This window comes from Drosophila pseudoobscura, chromosome 2, assembly GCF_009870125.1.
Source record: "Drosophila pseudoobscura strain MV-25-SWS-2005 chromosome 2, UCI_Dpse_MV25, whole genome shotgun sequence".
NCBI classification, from domain to species: domain Eukaryota; kingdom Metazoa; phylum Arthropoda; class Insecta; order Diptera; family Drosophilidae; genus Drosophila; species Drosophila pseudoobscura.
This window is the reverse complement of record NC_046679.1, coordinates 8,775,077-8,786,989: the sequence shown is the minus strand read 5'-3', so window position 1 is coordinate 8,786,989 and position 11,913 is coordinate 8,775,077. Positions and strand designations below refer to the sequence as shown.

The 11,913-nt window shown below is 49.9% G+C and overlaps 1 protein-coding gene across 2 annotated transcripts; it reads right to left on the bottom strand.

The window, feature by feature from the left end:
- Positions 1-140: 140 nt before the first annotated feature.
- On the bottom strand, positions 141-10,891 carry LOC4801125 (probable Rho GTPase-activating protein CG5521). 2 transcript variants are annotated; one of them, XM_015181546.2, is made up of 8 exons: positions 10,264-10,891; positions 8,774-8,884; positions 7,735-7,752; positions 7,281-7,452; positions 6,255-7,221; positions 1,991-6,192; positions 1,729-1,925; positions 141-1,670 (listed from the first exon to the last, which is right to left on the bottom strand). In XM_015181546.2, exons 1-8 carry the CDS (start codon positions 10,367-10,369, stop codon positions 1,405-1,407), a joined length of 6,039 nt encoding a protein of 2,012 aa, XP_015037032.2. In that variant the 5' UTR covers positions 10,370-10,891; the 3' UTR covers positions 141-1,404. The 2 variants fall into 2 exon arrangements, with proteins under 2 accessions (XP_015037032.2, XP_001358269.2); XM_001358232.4 differs by lacking the exon at positions 7,735-7,752.
- Positions 10,892-11,913: the final 1,022 nt, after the last annotated feature.

The following is an 11,913-nucleotide window of genomic DNA, read 5'->3' as shown; positions in this document are numbered from 1 at the left end:
AAGGCCCAGAAGGGGGTGTGGACTCTGCTTAACCCTTTTTCTTTTCTTTTGGTTTTCATTGTTATTTATTGTACGAAAAAATACTCGCGACTGTTTCTCAAATAAATTAGTAAATATCATAAGTATATTGCAATTGTAAATGGAGGTTGTATATAATGCCATTTACTTGGATGTTAGTTACAAAATTTTCACATACTTTTTACTTTACTTTTCGATCGTTTCGTTTCGTTTTGCTCTTACAAAAATTTCCTTAATGTTAATTGTGTGTTAATTCGACTACAGATTTCATAAAACATTTTTGTGCAACAAAAACACATTGCCATTAACTTTTCAGTTGCCCGTATTACATTTTAAATACAAAAAAAAAATTAACATTTATGTAAATGTATATAAATATATCAATTTGATCAATTCGTTGGAAACAAAGCGAAAGATATACTTAACGTATCTCTACAATTTGTTAATAAATCATCCATGTAACAATTTCAGTTTTTTACACACAAATAAAAGGCCTTTTTGGGTTTGAACAATGTTTGTTTTTTGAGTTTACGAAAGGGCTTTGTTGGGGGAGGGGGTAGCTTAAGACTATGGTGGTGGTGGGGGGTGGATGTATCTATACATAGAGCTCAGTTACATAATACTAGTAGTAGATGTTTGCTTTAAACGGGCAGCAGAGCAAGAGACTTATATCTATACCTACTTAAAGGGGATTTGAAATTTTTGATTATTCTTGCATTTTGTGCGAATTTCGAATTCTTTGATTGGGTAAAAGATAACATACAATAATGATCGAATATAGGAGTAATATTGGATAACAGTTTGCCTTGAATTAAACGCATACTTCAGCTGCTCAGCGAAATGCAATTAGACCATACATTCTGCACTTAAAGCTAACGATGAAACATTACATCAAATTAATTAAAGAAATCGTAAATCATGAACATAATTGAGTGCAGCGATTAAATACATAATTCATAAATCATTTGAGTGGACGTAACATGGTAGCAAAATCATCAATAAATACGTAAAAAGGATACATATGTATATATCTTAAAAGCCTAATAAACTAAATAAAATTCACAAGTACTTAAAACACAATGTGATCTTGGAAATGGAGGGGCATGGAAAAGAGAGTAGCATGTATTAGGCTTAGCAACAAATAAATAGTTAATTACATTGATTAGTTAGACTAAATGGAAAGCGAATAAAGAAATAAATTACAATAATTAACATAGGAGGAAACGTGTTTCGCAATACTTTTGTTGCAGAACTCTCCGGCATCTGTTCGACTCTGTTCATGTGTTCTTCATCGTGGGATTGTGCATCGCCTGGAACGAACTGTGGGTGGGGTGGGGCGGGGCGTGGGGAATGTTAGTATTGGGAATCGAAAGAATAGGAGAAATATTATTTAAAGCGTCGATGCGGCATGGTTGGACTCTCGGGCGGTGTATCCCCGCTGGCAGTGCTGCTGCCACCCCCAATGACAATCTGTTGCAGCGAATGCTTCTTGGTCACACTCTTGAATGGTGCACCCAGCTTGCGGGAGCCGCGCGGCGAGGCGGATATCATGCTGCTGGCCGCCGCCGCTTCCATGGCCGCCGTAGATCCTGCCGAGGCAGATGGGGCAATGCCCAGCATGGGCCCCGAATCAATCGAGGCCTGTACCCAACCTGCAATCAGACCAATTATCCATCAAATTATCCTCAAAATTGTCTTCGACTTGCCTACCTTTCACTGAAGCGCGATTGTGATCGAGTAGGGCAGAGGCCAGGGGCGCCGTCGAGCTGCTGGCATTCGATTCCCGCAGCATTCCCAGCGTGGACAAGGGCATCGGGTTGTAGATGCGACTGGCGAAATCCTCAAATGTAGTGCTCTCCTTGTAACGCGACGAGACGCTGTCAAGCGAACGATTGCGCTCCTCGTAACTGCAAATAAAAAGGAAGCACAAGTCATTGGGATGCTTGGATTGAAGGTTGGGTCATGGACTCACAATTGCTGGTAGAGCGGCAGGGCAGCGCGCTTCGTTCGACTGGCATTGATGGCTGTCGCCCGGATGAGGGTGGCCAGGCAGGCGCCATTGACAACGCTCTCGTTGGCTAGCGGACCGAACCAGGGCACCTCGGGCTTCCGGTTGATGGTCACCCTGAACAGGCCGTTTCTCAGGGGATAGACGACAATGAGGACATCGCAGAACTCTGTTGGCAGGATGTCACGCCGGTAGTCCCTGTGGTGCTCGCTCCACACAATGTGCACCTCATCGTTGCCCAGATGTCGCGTCTTTAGCAGCATTGCTTCCGATGAATCCGAGGGCATCCTGGTGGCCACGTGGTAGACTACCTCCAGGAAGGGTGTGGCGTAGTAGGGCGCCGTCGCTCCGCATCCCTGCCGCGGCAATCCCCCCAAGAAGCCATTGTGCGTCTCCAAATCTATCTCCCAGCCCAGAGCCGACACGAACATCTCGTAGGTGCTGCTGCCGCTGGTGTTCCGCAGGATGCTGCCCTTGTCCTCCTGCCCGGCGCCCACATAGATAACGGCCATCTTGTGCGTCTCGCGACACTTCTGCAGATCCACATTCCTAAGCTCTCGCATCAGCTTCTCCGTCCTCTGCAGCAGATGCGTTCGTGAACGCCGCTCCCAGCCAGCGAGTCCCAGGTGCGAGAAGAGCAGCCGGCAATACTGGAAGGGCATCTCCGTGCGGGTGGGCAGCGAGTCAAACGAGGCGGAGGCCGAGTGCAGCGACCGCTGGTCCACCGATGATGATCCATGATGCTGCAGAGATGAGCTGGAGCCGGCGTGCCGCAACGCTGGCGAGTGCGCCCGGGCCGTGTGCGTCACAAATTCCTGTTCGAGCAGCCGCTGGTTCAGGATCACAGAGATGGCCTGTGCCTCCTGGTTGTTGCCCAGCGCACTGCTGGTCGGGGCATTCAGCTGGGCGACATTGGGCGCCACACACTCAGGACTGGTGTGCCCGATGTAGGCCAGCATGTCGTCCAGCTGGTCCAGATCCGGTGCCATGTCCTTGGCCAGAGGCAAGACTCCAGCCGGCCGATGGCGCAGTGTGTGACGCGGTAGCTGCATCTCCACTCCCATCATCGAGGACGCCATCGAGTCCAGCGTTTGCTGCTGGTGCTGGTGATGGAGCTTTGGCGTTGGTCGCTGCGACGTAGGCTCCTCCGTCTTGCGCGGCTCCGAGTACAGTATGGAGGCATCCCAACAGGCCTTCCCATTGAGATCCCGCATGAGCACACGCACCTGCTTCTCGGCGGTGACCAGGCCGGCGGTGATGCCGCCGCCGGGCAGCTTCAGCGTCGGCAGCTCTATAAAACTGGCCACCAGACCCGAGTTGAGCATAAACAGCTGCACATTCTGGGCACTCACCACCGAGGGTAGATCCACAGAGTCGCGTCGGTTGTCCACCTGGTTGCCCAGGGCCGACCCGCCAATGTCATCGTGCTCCTCCACCATCGAACTGAGCCGCGAGGCTCCAATGCCCATGGGAAAGTGACCGATGTGGGTGACCAGGTGCATGGACACGGCCTTGGCGCACAGCCGGATCGCCGTGATGCACGCCTGAATGGTCTCCGACGTTTGATAGGTTGCCTCCGGCAGTCGTCCATCGCCCTGCAGATCGTCGTGGGCAATGTGCATGTCGAAATCATCGTCGGCCGTCAGTTTCACCCGCTCGTGACGCGGCGCCCCGGACGCCACTTGGAGAAGCACGCGCAGCACTTGCAGCACCAGTGTGTCGCCGTTTTCGTTGAGGGGTGCCAGCATCAGGGTGGCGGGTATCGCCATACAGAACTCCCCCAGGCAGAGCATCAGCGATGTGAGGACCACCTTGTCCGAGTCCTTGGGCTTCGAAACGTTCTGGATCTCCAGGGCCTTGCACAGCGCCGTGATGATCAGCTGGGGAACGCGTTCTATCGCCGCCAGCTGACGGCCCCGCTCGGCACACAGCTTCAGGGAGTCGACGGCCACCATGGCAATGGTGTGATGCTTGAATTGGAGCGCCTGGAGCAGCACCTGGAGCACTTCCTTTATGCGAGGATTGAAGTTCTTCGACTCTTTGGGATGGATATCCTTGGGATGCGGCACTGCCTGCTGGAAGGGCACTGCCCGGCCCGCGGCAGAGTTCGTTGAGGGCTGGGAGAGGCGCTGCAGCAGCCACTGGCCCAGCTGGGACAGGGCTATGCAGCGGGCCTTGGACGAGGGCTCGCGACGCGCACATCGCAGGACAATGTTGAGAATGTGATCCTGCAGATCGGGGCACTCCATCAGCTCGAATTTCAGTGGCGAGGGCTGCAGCACGGGACGCGGCAGCAGCGAGGACGGATAGCAGAGCAGGGATCCCAGCAGGGCTGCCACCTCGGCCCTCGGCGTGCTGCGGGTGACCTCCAGGGAGGTGAGGAGTATGGCGCTCGCGTGCACCAGATCGAGCAGCAGCAGCGTGTGTCCCGGCAGGAGCAAACTGAGCAGCCGCGGACCCTCCAAGTACTTGAGAATGGCATAGATGAGGTCGCGGTCCTCTCCAGTTAGCAGCTGGTGCAGCGCATGATAGAACAGCGGGAACTGCTGCCGACCCACGGCTCCGTGGAGGGCCAGCGAGCAGAGCAACTGCAGCGCCCACAGCTTGCCCTTCTTGAAGGATCGATCGAGGGTGAGCGAGCCATAGCACCAGGGCGCCACAATCCCGATCGGCGGCACCAGTGTGGGAGTCGGCGGCGTGCTCTGGTTGTCCGTGGATATCCCTTGATTCTGCTTGATCTTTATCAGATTCTGTGTCATCTCCAGCAGATGCATGAACACCTGGGCGTGCAGATCCGCCTTTGGTATGCGATTCACATCGCCCAGGGCGCCCAGCATGCGCTTCCACATAATCGAAGTGGAGTCCGGGTGCCAGCCCTCCGCTGAACCCCCGAGGATGATGCAGCGACGACCGGACATGCTGCCCGATCCACTGCCGCTGCCATAGCTCCCGGAATTGGCATCATCCAGACTCGCGTCGATGTGCAGCTGGGCATCCTTGATGGATCCCCCTTCGATTCCACTGCTGGCCGTTGGCGATGGACTCCGTGACCCCGCCCCGCTCTCATTGTCGCCATCCTGGTAGCTATCCGTCTCGTCCGTATCGCCTCCCTTTCTCGCGGGTATCGCTGCCAGCGAGTCCAGCGACATGGCTCGCCTCAAGTCCTGTGCATTCGATGCTCCACCACCACCACACTGCTGCATCCGATGCTCCCCCAGCAGTTGCTGCGACTGCTGCAGAGGCTTCGGCTTGGGCGTGGCTGCTCGTCGACGGCGGATGCGTGAGTTTCTGGCCGCCGACGCTAAACTGCCCTCGCTATAGCTTCTGCTCAGCATCGGCGTGAGGGGAACAGGTCGCGATCCGTGCCCTGTGCCACCCTGCGATTGCGAGTGCTGATGGCCATGGGGCCGGGGGTGGTGCCCCGAGGGCAGCAGTGCCACCTGCGAGGCCTCGTCCGAGCGACTGCTGTTCGACTCGGCCAGCGATTCGCGCTGACGGCTCTGACTGCTGTTGCTGATGGCCGAGCCAGCGGCGGGTCCTCCGTTGGCCATAGTGCTGCTGCTGCCGCCCGATCCCTGCCACACGGTGCCGATGCGGCGACGTTTCTCTGCCCGACTCTCGGCCACGCGATCCAGCGGCAAGTCGAGCAAACTAATGCCGTAGGTGTAGCGCGAGAAGACGCGCGTCAAAGTCTGTATCGTTTTGTTCCACTCCACAATGAGCTCCTCGCGATGCGTCAGCGACTGCAGGACATTGAGGAACTTCTCCCACAGCAGCACATTCACCGGGACTTTGGTGTGGGCCCGTATCCAGGTGACAATCAGCGTCTGGAAGATGGCCGATCCCAAGATGCCGCCCAGAGTGGCCGTCTTGGGTGCACCACCACCACCAGCACCACCTCCCCCGACCCCCGATCCATGATGATGTTGATTTTGATGCAGCACCACGGACGTGACCTGCAGCAGGACCAGCAACAGCTGTTCCCACGTCCGCGAATCCATGTCCGTGTTCATCACCATCGTGCGATAGACATTGAGGACCTTCTTGCAGATCTCCGTCTGCTCCTCCAGCGGTGTGGATCGATAGTTGCGCGATCGAGCGGGGAAACAAATGTTCAGATTGGCCGTGTTCACGAGGAAAACATTGGCAGCATTCGTCACAAACACCTACAAAGCAGAAAAGACTCGTTGAAGGAAGATCCCAAGGATATGCTTCTCGAGACGCTTACCTGCAGTACGTTCTGCCTGCCGGCTCTCACGGCCAGCTGCTCCTTGGAGTTCGCTATGGCGCCCACATAAGAGGGCGTGCGCAGTCGCTGGCTGCGTGGGGTTCCACCTGCCGTCGAGGCGGACGGCGGATCATCGTTGGGCTCCAGCAGGAACGGCGGTGGCGTCTCCCCCGTCATCCAGTCCCGATACACCGCAATGGCCGTGCGTATAGCCTCGATCTGCGGCTTGGAGGTGAAGTTCAGGAGGAAGGCCTGGCGGTAGACCTCGTGGACAAAGTTGATGTTCTCGCGACTAACGTAGAAGACATCCCGTACGATCAGTCCCTGCTGATAGCCTTGCAGGCGCACATGGTCCACATCCTCGATGTGGAGCGTGCAGTCCAGTCGGTGGCTGAGCAGACGCTCGTGGGTGAAACGCGACACCCAGTTAATGAGGACCACCACACAGGAGGCCATGACCTCGTCCTTCTTGTTGATTGATCGCATCACAGGCATGTCCAGGCGGGGATTGTAGATCGAGCAGGTGACATCGAAATTTGGCGAGAAGACGGGCAGGAAAACATCCATGAAACGCTGCAGCAGGAAGGCAAAGGCTCGATGATCCTTCTGCGCACGATTGTCGCGCCATCGCAGACACGCGGCCGTGTGGACCATGCTATTGAGCAGCACCTCGAGTCCATCGCGGGGATCTGGTGGCGCCGACTTCTCGCTGGAGGATGGCGGCAGCAATGCCACCAGCTCTGAGCTCTGCACGGGATGTGAGAAGGCATTGTCGTGAAAGACGGAGGCCATGCCCCCGTCTGCCTTCATATTCGGATGTGTGAGAAAGTCCGAGGCGCTGAACTCCGTGTCGGGGCCCATCACACCCTTCTGAGGGACAATTAGGCCGGGTATCAGATCCGCATACATGGCATGCACATAGCCGGGTGCATTCTCGCCCAGCGTCTGGTACCACAGCAGGAAATATCTGTGGAAAAGAAGCAGCACATCAGAGGAGACCAAAATGGGGTTTTGTTTGGGACTCACCTGACGCCTTCCCTTCTCAGCTTTGGGGAGTTGCCCAGATGCAACAGCTTGGCCATGATGCGGCTGAGTGAGTGGCACTGCCAGCGACGGGCCAACAGCTCTGGCAGCAGGCACAGAATCTTCTCCAGCAGCCATAGTGAACCGTCTAGCTCCTCGCGATGCGCCTTGTGGACTGCGAGATAAAGTTTCGATTAAAAATCAATGATAAATCACAGTTTTGAACCCATTTTTGGCTCTAGCTAAACATTCCAATGGAGACATAGACATGGAGATAGAAGATGCATGTGGTGCAGATAAATAGATAAATACAGGGAGAGAGATACAGAGAAAGAGGAGTGGGGCATATGGACACATGAGAGTATGGAAAACTGATTTTCAAAGCAAGATCTTGGGCGGATGCAAATTCAATTTTGTATCAAATTTTGTATCAAATAGAAAAACCACATAAACTTACCAATATGAAACGGAAGTTCTGCCAGTTAGGGGATTTACAAAAAAACACAGAGAGAAAAATATATAGAGAAATTGAGAGAGAGAGAGAGAGTAAGAGAGATTTTGGGGTAAAAGAACAGAAGAATGGAAGACAATTTAGAATATTTGCATCTCATATGTTTTTCGGCTACTATTTATCTCTACTATTTAATGGGACTAAGCATTAAGATTAATGGAAACCCAAACATAATAAGAAGCTCAGTTCCATTTAAGGTCGTCGCAGTTTACTCTTTGCTTTGCTGCTTAATTGCTAGAAAATAAATCGTCGGTAAAGATACCAGAAAATTAACCGAATTAAAGTGGGCCAAAAAAAGAGAGGGGAGACGGTTAGTACTTTCGTTGAGACTGAAGTTTGGATACTCTTTCGAAAGATCGTTTTATGAATAGCACATTTCACACAGGACTGGTCTACAACAGCTGATTTTCTGTTTAAAAGCATCCAACTTTGGTAATATAGCAGTCAGCACTATTAGGTACTTGACAGGCCACTTAAAAAATTAGAGTTGATCTGTTTGTGGCAGCCAGCTTTGGTAATTTCATAGCAATCAGCACTATTAGGTACTCCACAGGCCACCTTCAACAGTTTTATAGCAGCTAGCTTTGATAGTTTCAAAGCAGAGTTGATCGCTTTATGTTAGCCAGGTTTTTTAGTATTCATAAAAGTCAGCTTTGCTATTTTAAAATATTTGTTTTTGGTATATTATCTCAAAAAAAAAAATCAAATATGCCATTCGCGCGGAAACTCGACAATCGCACCCTCTAGTGTAAAAGACTTTAAATAGGTTTTCCCCTAGGCTTGTTTTCGAAGAGTACAGATTTCTCTTTACTAAAAAACATATAAACAGATGTGAAAAACATTCATTAAAAACAAAAAGGTTAAAGTACCCAATGGAAAGGGTACAAAACACTCCATATTTGGGGCACCATCCAATGGATAGGGTACACAAGACACTCCGTATTTGGAGCACTGCCGACGACCTCAGAATTAAAGTTGAAATTACCTTTCTGCTTTAGGTTCGCCTCCGCCTGTATGAAGGTGTCGTAGAGTATGAAGTACACATGACTATAGTTGGTCTCGAACAGCGACTTGGACTCCTCAAGCTCGACATTATCTATAAAAAAAAGAAGAAAAAACGAGGACAGTTGTTGAGAGATTGCGAGTACAAATTGCATATTGCTTAAATACAATCCATCAAAGGTTTCTATTTATCTATAGGTCTCCCCCAGCCCCATTCCAAGTTCCCGCCAGAAATAACCGATAAGAGCCGGGGCACAAAACAGCAGGCAGGTCCTAAAGGCCGCAATCTGAAGCACCTGCCGGCGCACTGATAAGCTTTAGAGGGAGGCACCACCGAGCACTGTAGCAAATCCAATCCAGGCGGCCAAGCCAATATCTCTATTAAGGAATTATCTATGAAAAACCACGCATGACGATGCACAACAACAACAAAAAAGCTATTAAAAAAAAAAGAAACACGTTATGATGGGTGTTCAGGGTTCCAACAATTGTTGTTGTTGCTGTATGAATCATTTGTAGAGGGAGGAGGGAGATGGGAGGAGGGAGAAGGGAGGAGTGCCGGCTGCTGTCATCGGCAAAAGCACACTGCAAAACAGAAGAAAGCTAAACAAAGAGTAAAAGCCAAATAAGAAACCTCTGAGAAACCGGTTTCATAGAAGGCCAAAACGAAGATGTCTGCCGCTTTGCGCGGCTGATGATGATTATTGTGTGGCAACAACAACAACAACAATAGGCTGCAACAATTGGGAACGCTCGCTCAACCCAATGGGAAGAATGTGTAATGCGTGTAATTTGCCAAGGGACAAAGGCAACTAACAACAGTAACAGCCGGAGAGCAATAGCTCCGGCACCTGTTGGAAATCGTTCGTTCAGTGACACAAAAAGAAAGCCACTCAAAGTCAGAGTCAAGGAGGAGGCGGCAGGCAGAAGGCGATGGCTAGAAGGGGGCTAGAATCTACACGACTTGAACTGAAACTCGTCGACAGCAGTTGCCGTTTGGGTTATAGCTTCTTGTGCGCTCTGTTCGTTTATCATTTAACGTGGTTTTTCACACATCCCGCCGCTTGCCACATAGCGGAGTATATCGGAGCATGTGTGTGTTGTTTTTTTATTTGCATACATTAATGTTGCCTGATGGAGAGAGATAGAGAGAGAGAACTGTGTGTGTGTGTGTGTGTGTGTGTGTGCTTTGTGTTCTTTTGCGCTTTGCGCCCAACAGGAAATTGCCAACGCTCTGGCGGCCCCACTTATGGTCTGTGGGCTGAACGTCATTGAGCGAACAAAAATGGTTCGAGCGACACCCACCTGCCCGCAGAGGCTCGGACAACCATTCGATTCAATTCCGACCAGTTCCGACCATTGCCATTGCTTTGAATGCAAATAAATTATGAAATAATTAACACTCGAATCACTGAACCGCCAACGCAGTGAACGCAGAGGTCTCTGGTTTCTGGGCTCTGGGGACGACCTTACCCAATATCATGCGCAGATGTCGCAGGCGTGAGGCTGAATCCTTTTTGCAATCCTGTAGCTTGGCCGTCGACTTCTTAACGTCTGCATGCGATTTTTTTGTAAACATTTTTGCACCTTGTGTTCTCTATTGCTCAACGCAGAAAATTGCGCACACAACAGGCAGGGGCAGGGGCGCAGGCACAGGCACAGGCATGTGGGGGTATACACTTTCTATTTGCTATTTTTTTCAGCTATTTATTTATACGCGCACGCTAACCAAAACACTTTGTCCAGCGGAGCGCCCCGGAGAAATTATTAGCAACGCCCGCTCGTCCCGCTTGTCCGCTCGCCCGCTGACGTTGCCAGCAGCAGCAGCGCAAAGGGGGTGCTTGGGAGGCTTTTCTCTGCTGCTTTGGTCGCTCTTTCTGGTGGTTTTCCCGATTCTATCTCATCTTTGATTATTCACTGACACACACGGCGGACGCGAAATAACAATTGCAGGCCAACGAAGACGATTTTACAGCCACATTATCGTACATTCCAAATTTAATGTTTTCTTTTCTTCAAATGCGTCGCGAATATATCGTATATCGATAGGAAATCGAACTTAACCCACTTAACCCCCCTCTATTTAAACAGTTCAACGATTTGATTTGAATTTTATCTGAACTTAAAAAAAAAACATGACATCTTTCACCTGAACTGCGCTGAAATTATTCAATTTTTATTATTTTTGGTGGAATATTAAAATATGCTTTTGTCTTGTATTGGGTTAATAGTTCTCCCTCAAGGTTTGAAACCAACCAAACAATTTAACGTAATCGCTAAATTGCGATTGCTAAATTTTGATATTCCGTTGAATAATGCTGGCTAACTAAGACCCTTAGCTCTGCCCACATAGTTTTATCCCATTGATAAAATAATTTTCGACAAGGCTAATTACTTTTAGGTACTCCCATTTGTTGTATTTTGAATAAAACAAGGTTTACACAAAAAAAATTAACAAAAAAAAAACAGCCGTAATGTCGTTATACAATGTTGCTGGCACTTGAAGACTTGTTGCGTTTAAGCCGGAGTATAACCTTTGGATACCCTATTTTGTTGATTTGATAAGAAGATACTATTTTCCAAACTGTTTTTAAAACGTAATTAAAAAAATTGATATGTTTTAAACGTATTCATGCAATTGATTAGTTTCCTGTATATCCTGATGCCGATACTCATTCTTGGTCTCTGAAGGAAGCCCATTAATTGCAAAATATCGTTTAAATACCTTTAAAACAGAGGCTGACTAGTTTCTGCATCTATCAGATCCTGGGATGACAAACATTTCCGCAAGTCTATAATACATATCATTTACCCTAGGGTATGCAGAACATTGCCCATGTTGTGGGACATGGCTGCTCGTTTTCTCGGTACATGAGTCTGGCCCATACAGCACTCATTGTTGCCTACCGATTCAGAGAGAGCAACAAAGAGAGCCCCAACCGATTTGAATAAAGCAAAAAGAGCCGAGTGGTGCGCGCCAAATAGAAATTGTTTGAAAGTGGTTCATTCGCCGTTTATACGACAGAATATCGTGAATTTGAATTTAAAATTGGAGACTTCCATTCAGCTCCTGAAATAGCAAGAGGCCAATGCTTCTTACGATTCAATACCTTTCTAATTTTA